Genomic DNA, 14,563 nt, shown 5'->3' on the forward strand with positions numbered 1-14,563 from the left:
TTACTGCATCAGACTAATCCACCTTGGAGTTTTTTCCTTTTTTTAAAAATATATAATAAAAAAAAAAAATTGTGTTCTCATTTACCTGTTCATTAATGTCATTGTTCTTTATACCAGGACTGCCTGAAGGCTTGCCAAGAACAGATTGAAGCTGCCCTGGCAGAGAGCTTAAAGCAATCTCAGCAACAGCAGGAGCAAACCATGTCCTCAAAGACTGTACATGAGCCAGACCAAATCAGCACTCCAACAGACGTAAGGGATGTCAACCTGTGATCATCCTCGTGCAATTTTTAATAAAATTTTAATGCAACTCTATGGATGCATACCTAGAATTGCATTTGCTATTTTAGTACTATTTAGTGCTATTTTATATAAAACAAAACGTGCATTTATAATACAAACAAGATCCTGCTTTTGATGTCGTGGGGTGATAACACAGAAGAAGAGACAAACTTGAAAAGAGAAGCCATTGTGGAGGGAAATGTAGCCGTGAATATCATCTTGTGAAATTCCTAAACCCTGCGACTGTTTTTATATCAAAGGAAGTTTTGATTTTAATTAGTTGACCAGCTAGTACTGAATACAGCTACAAATTGAGGTTGGAAGATTGTAATAAATGTTAAGAGGCCCGGTTTATAAATTTATTTTCTTTTCGTGCCTTCCCAAAAATGTAGATCAAAAAGTGCAAGGTACTTGTTTTTATAGTCGTTCTGTTGCTTTTAACTTATTTGGCACTAGTCACGCGGTTTGACAACATTCAGCATCTCAGACACACAAACAATAAGCAGAAGTCCAGGGGCTATGTGAAGATTGTCTCCTCCGATCTAAACTGAAGTTCATCCCACGATTAAAAAAAAAATTAAGGATATTTGCACCGTTTTGCTTCAAAAAAAAATTTTAAGGACAATTCATATGGATGTTCATTTAATGAGGAAATGATTCACCCACCATCAGATTCACTGTGTTTAAATCAGTATTGGTATTTTGCTTAATGGAAACAATCTGATAAGTGGGACATTTTAATTTTATGTTATGTCTCAATTAACAGACTTTGACTATTTTGCACAGTAATGTACTAGTATAATATACTATATATAATTCTATAATATATAGATTAGTACTGCTATTTTGTTGGGAATCTCACAAGTGGCACACTTTGACATTGTGATGTACCAATAATCAGGCTTCAATTCTGTTTTGCACAGTGATTTAAGAGGTTACGATTGTATATAATATATTTAAAATAGGACTGTAACAGGAAGCAAGATCTGTTTTCTCCTAGAGGGCATGAAGTTGGGAAATGAGACAGCTGAGCAAAAGCTGACGCAAATTCTCAAACAAAGTGTCTCAGCAGGAATCTTTGAAACTGGTGCAGCCCTTATTTTAAAAGGTACGCATCCATATAAATGTAGTACTGGTTTCTTGATATAATGCATACCCAACTGCTTTATATCTAATGAAATATATTTAATGACCTTTACACATCTTCACAGAAACCAGAAATTTCTGTCAATATATCAACTTTTGGCAAGTCCTTCCTAAAGATCTAAGGTAGTATATTGCAGATTAATTAATGGGTTTTTGCAAAAAATCTGCACCCACAATAGTTGCCTTCAGCATCATATAAGTAACTTTAGCCTGTTTCAGCAAACAAAACTATGTTGCTGAATCATGAAAAGAACAAAGTCTCCAAAGCCACATTCACTTGCTAATGAGTGGAACTGGTATGCTCATTGAGGTACGAATGTGCTTGAGTGTCCTTGTGAATAAATGCACTAAGTAGCGGGCACTAGTGCAGGGTGATTGCCAAAGGGTGTGTAGTAGCAAATTACCTATAGTTCAGTCTTGGAGCAATTAGCTAAAGTGATTTCAGCAATTTTATAATTACTTCCTTGTATAAAATACATCAATTGAAGAAAAATTATTGGTCAGCCCGAGTCAGATCAAGCCATTCCCAGCTAAGGCCCCTCCCCTTTTTGAAGGCAATTTTGCATTGAGAATTTGACTATTAAGGGGAGGAATTTCCACTATAATTATTTAAATTTGTAGACTGGCCCTAATTTTACATTTCCAATAATCAGATATATGATAGGTGAAGTAATTTCGATGTGTCTGTGTGACCTGAGCCTGACCCGAACCTGACACATGTCGTTGGGTTCGGGTTGGGTAGCAATATATATGTGTGTGTGTTTAGCAGTGGCATGTAAAGACTGATAATTATAAGCTATGATCGGTTGTTCACTCACCTCAAAAAAAAAAGGCTTTAGGTGTTTTTTCATAAAAGGTTACTTTTCTGGCAGGGTGCGGGTAGGGGAAGAGTTAATGGTGAAATCATAGAATTTGACAGCTAAAGAAGGCAGCCATTCAGCCCAACAATGTGCATTTATGTAGTGCCTTGGAAAAATATCCCAAAACACTGCACAGAAGCACAAGGTAGGCTCTGAAAGAGCTGTCCCAATTACTGTCATTCACCTGACCTTTCCCTCGTTTCCTTTTAAGTTTCTTTTTTCAAATACATACCTACTCCCCTTTCTTAATTATTGATTTTGTTTCCACTGTAGTTTCTAGGAGAGTTCTTAACAAACATCTACAAAGAGAACTTAACCTCTGCCTTTGTTCTTTTCCATAATCTTATATTTCTGCCCTTACTGATGTGGAAACTAGTGGAAATAATATTTCCCCATTTATCTTACAAAAACCTTTGTAGTCTTGAAAGCCTGTAAAATTATCTCTTACCTGTTTTATCTTACACTCTACTTAAAGCTTATCTCAGATATTGTCTTAGTAAATCTGTTCTGCACCCTCTCTGTGACCTTAACATCCTTTTTTTTTTTAAAAGTAGGGCACCCAAAAATGGACATAATATTCTAACTGTGCCAAGGCAATGATTTGTATGGTGTGTTATTCTATCATATAGTCAGAAATGAGACTGGCATCTCTAGTTTTACCCGATATTTTGTGGGCTGGATTTAACTCACACCTTTGGATTTTTTGACCATTACCTATTACAGCATCTTATCCATGGAGTTAAAATTCAGTAATGCCATAATCTGCTTGAAACCGCATATGTTTCTACCCTCGATCACTTGAATTGAAAGTGTAGCATTTAACTTTTGCTTAAAGGTCAGTGAACACAGGCATAATATTTAATGTGTTGCCTTTTATTTTTCATAACTCTGCTTGATAGTTATGCATTCTTTATTCCCTCATTATTAAAGGGTCTTGTTTGCTAATTTTTGCTAAGATTGTATTAAATGCTACAGAAATTTGATGATTAAGCATAATGCTTTAGCAAACTAGGGGTGATCAGAAGTATCCCAAGAACTACAGATTTTGACAGGAGAATTGAAATAAGCTCCTGAGTTTGTAGTGTATGCAACCAATATTTAGTATGAGATTAAGGGGGCTGTGTTACCAAATGCCTTGCAATGCAAACTAGCTGGTGTGAAATTGCCAATACTAAAGATAACATCAGTCATTTAATCCACTAAGGTTTTTGATTATATTCCTGCAACTCATTCATCCTCCACATTCAGATAAATCGGGCCTGTTATTCAAAGAGGGGGAATTGTAGGACATTGTATCTCTTCAGAATTATACTTGTATAATGTTCTGAACACTTCCTCCTGCTCCCACGCTGCATTTAAGGACTCAAATTTTATTTTTATCCTGTCAATACCTCCGGGTTTTCCACCGTGGAGTTTTTATTTTGGAACATACTGCAGCCCCTCTTCAAGAGTCATATATGCTTAATAATTAATGCACCCTCATTTCTGCTGTAGGTGCTATCTTTTATTAGGTGATTAATTCTTCAATGGGGTCTGTCCTGCTGAAGTGTCTGTCGTGATAATGAGCCTGTCATTTCTAACACTGTTGTGCGCTGCCTCACAAATGGTCTCGGGCTGCAGTTGAATGGGAAATATGGCGGAATGCTCTCAATGGACATTTTAAGTTGCAGCCCTGCATCAGCAGCTTCTTCATTTGCAACTAATTTATGTTGCTGATCATTCAAATAGCCTATCATTGGAAATATTACAGATTTGTCAGCTTGCCACCATTAAGACACACAGCTCTTTTAACCAGTGCCTGGTTTGTGCATTTAGGTAGTAACATATAGAGAGTCATTTTCTGAGTATGTGCTTATGGCACTGGAGCTTTTTCCACAGCCACCCATGTCAGAAAATCTCCGACAGCGAGATTCACCACTGCTCAAAATGTATTCAGAAAATTACCCTCAAAGACTGGTATACACAGTACTAATTTAGTGCTGCAGAACTGTCCCAGAAACCGAGTGATGTGTTTTAGTTCCTTCATGCTGTGAAGATTGTACCTTTAAATCACATTTTGATTCATTTTTGCCAATATGCATCTTTACAGAATGTTATCAAATAAGTGATTGGTCAGCAGTTCCAGAGTCTCTTTAGTAACATAGAACTTTTTAAAAAATGGTTGCTGTTTAATTTCCCAATGTAAAAACTCATCAATGTTTTGGGGAATTGTTAAGCCAAAAGTGACAGTATTTTGATGTAGGATCAGCTTGTACACTAAATATTTATGCCACATAAAACCTGTCTGATGCTAGTGACCAAGTGAAAAGGGACAAAGCTGTATAGTTTCACAATTTCTGCAGCACATGCAATTTGCCAGTAGAAAATCAAGACACAATTTCTGGGTTTTTTATTCTTATTAGGGCACTTTTAATTTTTTATGCTCGTCAAAGCACATATATACTCTGTGAACTGGGCTATCCTAGAAAAAAAGTGAAGCTGATTTTAAAAAGTGGCAACATAAAGAATTATTGAAATTAAGCAACTATGACAACAATTTCTGGTTAGTGAGGTTGATACCTGTGACTGCTCCTACAGTAGGCGGAGTTTGAAGCATTTAAACCTTTGCGCATTGCTGTTGCTGGGTTTGGCAAAGAATGGACTAAAAAAAATTTTTGCGCTGCTAAAAGGGCTGATGTTCGACATTGTAATTTTTAGTTGTATTGTTTAATGAAACTTGCTGCTATTTTTCTTGTATACAGGGTTGTGCAGACAACTGAACTGAGCTTACCTGTTGGTTGATGAGATAGTGAGACTTCTGTCTTGGCCTACCAGTGTTGTAGTCTAAAACTAATTAAAACCTCAATACTTAAATGATCCAACCTGTTCGAAAACCTCATGTTTTCAAAATGATGTTGTAAGCTGCAGTAGTTTTTCGGAAGGAGGAGGAGATCAGTGGAATTCACACAGTAAGACCTTGATCTATAATTACCTTGGGTCTTTTCAACATGTTAAATGTTATTACTCCCACATTTATTAATTATTACTGAGGAGGGCATATGCTTTGTATTGAACACTGTTACTTATGAGCTGCTCCTTGCACGCGCTTGGATGTCAGAGACCAAATGAGAACTAGTTCAGTTGGTTGTGCATCACTGTTTTATGTCATGAAAAAAAACAAAAACTTTTTTGCTGCTTATGTTTAAAGTCAATGATAAAAATGGGGGTGGGGATTACAAGAACATTAATGTTCTTATTGTTAATGCCTTTGTAAATTTGACCGTTGGGTTGCCTTTTTTGTCTGCAGAGGTTCCACCTACAGTATCTCAGGTTACTACACAGTTTCTACAGTACCTCAGCTTTTTAGAGCTTTTTAAAGGTCACAATTACATAATGTCCCAAGGAGATACCATTGTCTAAAGTCCTTCCTTAGGGACAGGAACTGGTGTTAATGTTGTTAGTCAGGTAAAGCATGAGTCTTTGGTCCTTGTGCACATCTGATTCAGTATCATTCTGGTCAGGTCAGATGTTTTGTCCCCTCTTGTTTGGTGCTGGTTTTATTGGACTCCAAGCATTTTATTAACACTTTGTAAACTATGGAAAATATCCTGAACTTAATACAGTATGTGTTTCTAATAGTTTCTTTTGAGACTATAGAATGAATTTCTGCAGCAGCAGTTTAAGAAATATGATGGTGTAAAGTTGGGGCAAATTACAATGCTTTCAGTGGGAGAGATAATTGGTCCAAAAATGACACCTCTTTGACTAACGTTTAGTAAATGGTTGGATAACTTTTAATACAGTAATTGTGTGTTTAACAGTAACATTCTTCAACCATTTCACTGCCTATTAGATAAATCAAAAGCTTCAATTAATTGCTCTGGAATGGCAATCATTCAGAATTAATTTCTGTAACTGAGTTGTGTATCTGAACCTCGGAAATAAATGTTGGTCCTTTGAACTTTGTTGTTGGCTTTTAAAAATGATGAGAATGTTTATAAGTCCACTGTATATTATTTTCATAGACAGCTACGTGCATAATGCACCAAGTACAGATGACTGTGCATTATGTAGATAAAGTTTTAGTTCACGAACTCTTCATTGGTAAATGCACCACCCAGTGTGGAGCTGAGCCATACATACATACCAGCAAAGTCAGGTGCAGGGGAGGAACAGTCAGACTGCTAAAACTTGCCCCATTACCCTCAGTGGAAAAAACTCAACCAATGCTCCTGATTGCTGCTGTTAGCCTGCTCGGAATGTACCAGGTTGGGTGATAACAGAATTGGGCTCAGCTGTGAGGTCCTCCCCTGCATTAAATACCTTGCTAACACTGATTGCCACAGCTTGTATGTCAAGAATAGCTAGTTGGACAAGACACTTGTGGAACTTGGTCTCAGCCTTCAAGAGTAAAGGACAGAAAATTGAGGGTGGGATAGAATAAGTAATAAAGCTTGTTCCCTCCTTTTTAGATAACGTAATAAAGCAGTGACAATGAACCAATTGTAAAACTTAGTTTGGTTTTATTGAGCATTAATTGTGAATGACTGTAATGAGTTTTGAATAATCATCCAGTTTATTTCATTTTACCAAAAGGGGACACTGCATCTGCAATTTTTGTGCTTTTAATCTAAGAAGTATCCAGTACTTTTTAAGATGATTACTTCACAATTTGCAGCATTGTTGCATCTGTTAAAATTGTTGGTCCATTTTATAATCAGTGCATTATCTGACTTACATTTGAGAATTCCATCTGGGGTGTAACAATGTTTTGAGTCTTGTCAATAATATAGTCTAAATCTTTATCAAAATATTGTGCAAGAACAAATTACTTTTTCAAAAAAAACTTGTGAAACTTAAAAGCACATCATTCTCAAGAAACCATGTGCTCAAATTGCTGTACAAGTCATGATGACAAAATCATAGTGGTTAACTGGAGGAAAATAATTACAACAGGGTATTAAGGCAATGGGTGCTTGGAAGTAATTACTTCTGGATTTCAGTCTGTGCTTAACTTATATACTCAAGGTATAAGTCTAGAAATTTATCTCCCTGTATATTGAGCTAGAAATAGGGGTCGTCATCTTATCTGTGGATTGTATCTACTTTTAGATTTTGCTCATGGCTGGGTTCCTACTCGACAGAGGAATTTCTCCAAAAACTGGATACAGCACTTTGCCAGTGCCTTCTTATCCGTGGTTGCTCTGCCTGGCTTTTCCAGCACTGGGGTACTTAAATGGCGATTTAACCTCTGAGCAAAATCATAGATGGCATAGATGTAGCAGAATATAGGATTGAAGTTTGGCAAGAGAGAAAGTGCTTCCATTTAAATATCAGCGCTACAGGAGTGGAGCAACAGCTAACAGGAAAATGCAGCTTAGAATGAGAGTGGACAGAAGTGTATTTGCAGACACCAGCAAAATGAAAGTAAGAATTTTGGTGGAGAGAAGTTTTGTAATTGAGGTAATTGGATTTTTTGGGGTGATGTTTTTGTTTTGCTTATATATGTTGCCTTATATTCAAGTATATGTGGTCATTTTAATGTAAGTTCCTTAAATGCTAAAATTACTGCAGTAACTTCCTCTCCTTTTGTATTCTTAAGCCCTCATTACAATCTAGTGTTAGTCCAAGAAATTTACAGCAAAAAGCTTGATGAATTTAAGTAGGTTTTGGCAGTTCGTCTAGTAGTTATAGCAATAGCTGTCCAACCAGTTTAGGGGAGGGGAGGAAGTGTACTGTAGTCCTATCTACCTACAGCAGCTTAGTTGAGTTTCATTAGTCCTCTGCCGAGGCTGTTAAGTGGACCTATGTTGAAACAGATAGGATCCTATCAACCTGCTACAAGAGAGCCTCCTTTAGCTGATCATAGAGTAACTTTTGCAACAATTATAAAGCATCTTAATCTGGATCACCATGTTTGTCTTCCTGACTGAAGGAGAGCTTTTGTATGTAGCAGGACTGGGGCAAGTTAGAGCGAAAAAAAGTGTGAATATTGGAAATTTCTTCTTTGAGATAGTTTGATTATTACTTGTAAAGATTATCTATGGGAAAATATACTCAGTAACTTTATGCAGGACTGAAGCATTAATAATACATTGAAAGCACCATCCAACTGCATGATCAGGGCCCCACAATTCAACAGAACTAAGATGTGGATTAAGACAGGAATTAGTCGCAATGCTCCCACGGCAAACCACCTCCTGGCTCCTGGCGATTTTAACCATATGCCCAAAATAGCTGTGAAGTAGGCAGAGTGCCTGGCGAATGTAAGCAATGAGCTACAGCTCCTCGGTTGTGAGATGTGAAACGTTGGGCGGTGCCTGGGCTGAGCTAGCTGGCAAGACAAGTAAGGGGATGAAAAGAAACATTCCAAGTGCAGGATGTGGTATAAATGCACCTCTTGGCCCCACAAAAAGAGATAGTTGGACCCTTTTGAACATAAAAATTACAGTCTATGCCCTACATTGGCATAGGACCTTGATTCACCTATTCAGGAATAGACAGAAATACTGTGCTCTCAGTTGCACGTTCGCCTGAAAATGCCTCGGCTGACTATAGAGGGTGTTCTCCCTCTAATTTTTCTCTGCCAGCTGGCTGATTTTCAGGCAAGAAATGGGAGGGTGGCAGTTAATAATCCACTAGTGCTCTGGGATTTTACATGAAGTCTGGACAATTCACAAGCTGACTGGCTCCGGTGGAATTGTACTAAAACCTCTGCCAGCAAGATCTTCAGTTAAGAACAGTTCTCCATTCTGATTAGGGACTCCTGTATGTACCATATTTAAGTTGCTTAATAGAAAATCTTTAGCACGTTTTAAACTACATATTGGTGTTACACAGGTAGTAGACTGCATTCAATGGAAAGAATAAATATTTGGGACGACATAAATAGTTGAATCTAAGTAGCAAACTGGTTGATCAAGTTCTGTGTAGCTACAATGTCATTTGCAAGATCTGGTTTTAAAAACCGAATTGCTCAGTAAAATGAGTGCAATATTTTCCACTAGTCATTAGCAGTTTAAACCCCTATTGTGCAGTTGGGTTCGGATGCGCATTATACTAATGTCATGAAGTTTGATTTGTGTAAGTTTTAAGCCTCTGTCTTAGTTGCCATGAAAGTATTTTTGTATATCTTCACCTGTTATCTCAAAGTGTAGTGACATTTCTTTGTAAATATTGCATTCTCATGGAGTTTTAAACTTCCCATTCATTGTGTTATTAGATGTGTTTTTCCAACAACTTGAGACTCTGTACAATTTTTTATTACTCTGATGTTTGCTGCCTAACAATCAGATGTGACGTTTCATCCAAACTGGGTATTAAGCAGAGTGAGGACTTTTTTTCCAGTTAAACAAATAATTTGTTGAAGGTCATTGAAGTGCCAAACATGATTTGAAATGCTTCCCCTCGCTGCTGATTCAAGGCAACGGAAGCATTTCAGGAGGTAAAGCAGACTTGAAGTGCCATCAAATGCAGCAGACTGAAAACACATAGAGTCCGAGCCCTAGAGTTGCTATTTCTTTCTTTTAGATTTAATACAATGGTTTGTAATGAACCCTTCAATTCTTGTTTTAAATTTTCATTAATTCTGATCATTTTTATTTGATTTTTTGGGCATTGTAGTGCCCATGTTATGATTAATTCTTCAGTCCTTAATCATATTTTGGCACCTATACTTAATGAAGAAATGTATTTTTTGTTCATTGCTGGATGCATTAGGGGTGTCATGAGTACCACATCTTCAAGCAAGGTGTAGCTTTGTGCTCTTAACCTTTCGCCTTAGCAATAGGTTTGTAAAAATCTGGTTCCTGATTGGATATGCAAATCTAAATGAACTCTAGAAAGGAAAAGAAAATTTTCAACTGATGATTATCATTAGGCCTGTTGCTAGGCTGGTGTTAAAGTGCCCCAATTTGATAACATCAGAACCCTTTTTGAAATTGTTCTACTAATTGCCTGCATCACAGGTAAGGAGTGATTTCGCAATTCTTTCTGTCTGCCATAGTTCCTCTAAATTTTGTTGCTATTATGGACGTGTATATTGTGTGTCTTTTGTGTGTAAATATGCATTTATACACACTCATGTGCGCACTTAATGTTGATCCCTTGCTAATAATAGAACCTAGCTAAGCTTTCCCATCTAACAAGTATGTAAGCCTGGAAACTACTGAGTGACTTCACCAGAACACTTAATGCACTCGTGTGAAATGATTCTGTACTATTTTAACGAAGACATTGAATTTTTATTTTAAATCAGTTTAGCATTCATACAATATCATCACGCCTAATTTCAATTCAAAAATTCTACTGTCACCAGAAGTAATAGGCATATTTTGAAGGTTTGGAGTTTATTTGCTTTAACCTAACTTTAATAAACCTGAAAATTTAACCAAAGCTGCAGCGAAATACCGTGATAGTTGAATATGTGGTAACATCCCTAGTCAGCTACGTGATTCCGCTGTTCTATTGAATGATCTTTGTGAGACATATGCAGAGGCAATCACTGAACAATAAATACAGTTTTTCCAAACTAAATGTGATGGTATCTTGTTTCTTTTTTGAGGTGATGGATTTTTTTTTAAGAATGTGAGTGACCTGATGTCTCGCTTCTTGACTTCACACCTCTATAGAGTTAGGCTTTAGTCAAGGTGTCTTTCAGCTGCCTACACCTCCCACGCATCTGGATATATACATCCGTAGTACATCAGGCTCAGCATAATTTACACTAAAGGACGCGTACTGTCCTTCAGCAATGTGGCTTTAGATAATCTACAGTAAGGTTTCATTGATTAACATACATGCCCTCCTCCCAGAAGGAAAAATTGAAGGCTTTATTTGTTTCAATAAAACACCAGGATCATGTTTAACAAAAGCTCTGCTGTGTATTTGCCTGGTATCTTAGTATGGCATATCAATTCTGTGCGAATGGTACTTTTTTTCCATCATGTATATTAAATGAAAGAGAAAGCATCAATAAAACCCAGATAATGAAGTTGAAAAAGAAAGCTAAACACTTCAATAAAAAACTTTATAGTAATAGACACATCGACTCAGTAAGTATGGCTTTGAAGGAGACTGACAGTGAAGAACATTATAGCTTGCTTTTCAATTTAATCAATGAAAGTTCTATTTCTGGAAGATGATTTGTGAGGACTTCAACCTTTGAGCAACATAGCATTCTCCACTGTAAACTATAGTGTATGTAACGGAGTGTTATGCTGTTATGAAGCAATGTCATTCCTTAATTCTATATCAACTGGCCCTATCCTATTATGGAATTTGCATCATAATGAAAAACACCCTTTATATGATATATGGAACATATAGCAACCGAATGGTGACAAAAGATCAGAACTGTGAAGCTTAATATTGGATTGCCCTGAAAAGGCAAGCTATAGTACAATATGTAATTTTGTTTGAGCGTCGAAAAGCTTTCTACTTTTCCTTGTGTGTATTGTACTGGGACAATAGCTTCGAAAGCAAGCTGGAAACCCACTTCCAGATCACAATAGTATTGTTCTTCAACTGCTTGCTGGAACACACGTGACAATATCCCAACAGCTTTCCTTTCTGGGTAGGTGAGAGAGCAGCCTATGGCACTGCAGCTAAGAGTTGGAACTCTTGGGGATCTAGATAGTTGAAATCATAACTCTTTCTACTCTGGGTGATGTATTGATGCCAAAACGTACTGCACCATGCAACCTATTCTACACATAACAGGTAGGGTGTTTTTACGGCATTGGCTCACTAGATCAGAGGCTGGTCATATTATTTGCACTATTAGTGCTTTTAGTATCTCAAAGTAATGCCATTTAGACTGGAATTAATTTTGTCACACACGTGTTTCATGAGACTTCAAAAGTCCTCAACAACACCAATGTGGGACAATAACTACAGCAGAATACATTACTTTTATCTGCAGAGCAAGGCTTATATTTTTATAAATGATCTATATGCATAATTAAACCAACTAAAACGTAGTAATCATTTGACACCCAAGCTCTATCTAAAGAATCCTGCAAACAGCTTGGCCATCCAAACACTACTATGCCATCATTATTTAAAGGAGCAGCGAGAGTGAAGGGTCCTGTGGAACATAACTGGCATGGTCAGAGAGGTTCCAACGCTTTGCCCTACACAATGGCGACAACGACTTGCTATTATATAGGGCCTTTAATGTAGAACAAGTCCCAATGTGTTCATAGAGGTGTAATCAGACAAAGCTGGATACTGAGTGGAAGGTGATAAAAGCATACCTTAAGAGGTAAGCTTTAAGGGCTGTCTTAAAGCAGAAGTAGCAGTTGGAGTGATGGAGTTCAATGAGGAAATTCAATGTAAGCCAGAAAAGATATTCAAAATCATAGGGTGTTGTATGTTGCACATCGTTATAGCGAGCAATTACCAATGCAGCAAAAGCACAAGGAGATCCGACTGCAACCTTTTGGCAGAGTAGGTGATGAGAGTGAAGAAACTGATGACCAGGTTTTTGGCTGCCTAATTGCCTAAGCTTTCTAATGCAGTGGACCAGTAAACACTAGCACGAATTACCATGCATGTCTATCCCTCTTTTTAGCTCCTGCTACCTTATTCTGCAGCATCAGAAATGAACAGCCAGCACAAAATTGAAATAAAATGCAACAATTTTTTTCACTAAGCGCTTATTTGTTTTACTCCTAAAGCTCGAGAGTAGCAGGGTAAGATCTGTATCTTTCCAGAGTTGTAGTTTCTCCAGGGAGCTAAGTGAGTATGGTGCCTTTTTGTTAGCTGTCTGCAGGTGCCTCCACCTCTTTGTTCTGTTTCAGTAAATTTTTCTGCGATTCAAGCACACATTTGATGCTGCAATAACTGTATACTGCCTTACACTTGTTCTGCCGTTTAAGGGTGCTGAATGGAAGTAGCACTTCCTGAGAGGACAGCAGTCTCATTTATGCCTTTACCTGCCATGACTCAGCTAATAGGTGCATTCTCAGTATATCCAAGGATCTGCATTGGAACAGACTGCTCACCAGCAATGAGTTGAGTGAAGCTGGCAATAGGCTCCCTCTAATTTCAATCCTCCAATATATTGAATCTGGACAGGGGAGGCTCATGGACATCGGAACGCATGTTCTCCCTAGCCCAGTCGGAGCATTCAGGAGGGAAACTGCAATTGGCTTCAGACTTCTGCTACAAGGGCTCAGTGCAGATGGCTATAGAGTTGCCACATAGGAGCAGGTGGAGGCTGTTCGGCCCTTTGAGCCTGCTTTCATAGTATCCCACGGTTCTTCAAATGGTGCCGGGAGCAGCCGAAGTGAGCTGAGTTCTTCATATCATTAGGAATAAGGGGCAGCGCAGTGGTTAGCACCGCAGCCTCACAGCTCCAGAGACCTGGGTTCAATTCTGGGTCCTGCCTGTGCGGAGTTTGCAAGTTCTCCCTGTGACCGCGTGGGTTTTCGCCGGGTGCTCCAGTTTCCTCCCACAGCCAAAGACTTGCAGGTTGATAGGTAAATTGGCCATTATAAATTGCCCCTAGTATAGGTAGGTGGTTTGGAAGTTGGGGATGTGGTCGGAATATGGGATTAATGTAGGATTAGTATTAATGGGTGGTTGATGGTCAGCACAGACTTGGTGGGCCGAAGGGCCTGTTTCAGTGCTGTATCTCTTAAAAAATAAATAAAACTAAAATAAATAAACTTTGTCATCATCTTGGGAGACCCTATAGAAATAGAACAAGTGTTAGGTTAGACTGCTAACAAACAGAAGTTGGATGTTACTATAGTCTGTGGTGTGCTGCTGTAGTGCAAATTATGTTTGAGTTAATAAGAGAGTGAGCATTAGGAGGAAGAAGAATAAGGATGCTAACCTAAAAAGGTCTCGCCCTTGTTTTCAAATCCCTCCATATTCTCACTCCTCCTTATCTCTGTAACCTCCTGCAGCCCCACAACCCTCTGATATCTCTGCTCTCCTCCAGTTCTGGCCTCTTGCACATCCACAATTTCCATTGCTCCACCAGTGGCAGCTGTGACTTCAGCTGCCAAGACACAAAATTCTGGAATACCCTCCCTAAACCCCTCTCCTACTTCTTCCTTAAGACCCTACTTAAAACCTACCCCTTTGATAAAGCTTTTGGTCATCTGTCGTAATATCTCTATGTGGTTCGGTGTCCAATTTTGTTAATACTTCTGTGAAGTGCATTGGGATGTTTTACTATGTTAAGGCACTATATAAATGTATGTTCGTATGTATGAAACTGTGAGGGTCTTCCCCAGTTATGCTCCAGCTCCCTCCTGCTATGGACAGACTTCTGCAATGCATAT

General features: G+C 38.1%; 1 protein-coding gene across 1 annotated transcript in view; it reads left to right on the forward strand.

Moving 5' to 3' along the window:
- Nucleotides 1–10,802, forward strand: part of LOC137383925 (G1/S-specific cyclin-D2-like) — a 47,102-nt gene extending 36,300 nt beyond the window's left edge. The window contains exon 5 of the mRNA XM_068057323.1: nucleotides 118–10,802. Coding sequence (XP_067913424.1) covers nucleotides 118–273 — 156 coding nt within the window. The 3' untranslated portion in view covers nucleotides 274–10,802. The remainder of the gene's footprint in view (nucleotides 1–117) is intronic.
- The last annotated feature ends 3,761 nt before the right edge of the window (nucleotides 10,803–14,563 follow it).

This window comes from Heterodontus francisci, chromosome 25 (genome assembly GCF_036365525.1).
Source record: "Heterodontus francisci isolate sHetFra1 chromosome 25, sHetFra1.hap1, whole genome shotgun sequence".
Classification (NCBI taxonomy): domain Eukaryota; kingdom Metazoa; phylum Chordata; class Chondrichthyes; order Heterodontiformes; family Heterodontidae; genus Heterodontus; species Heterodontus francisci.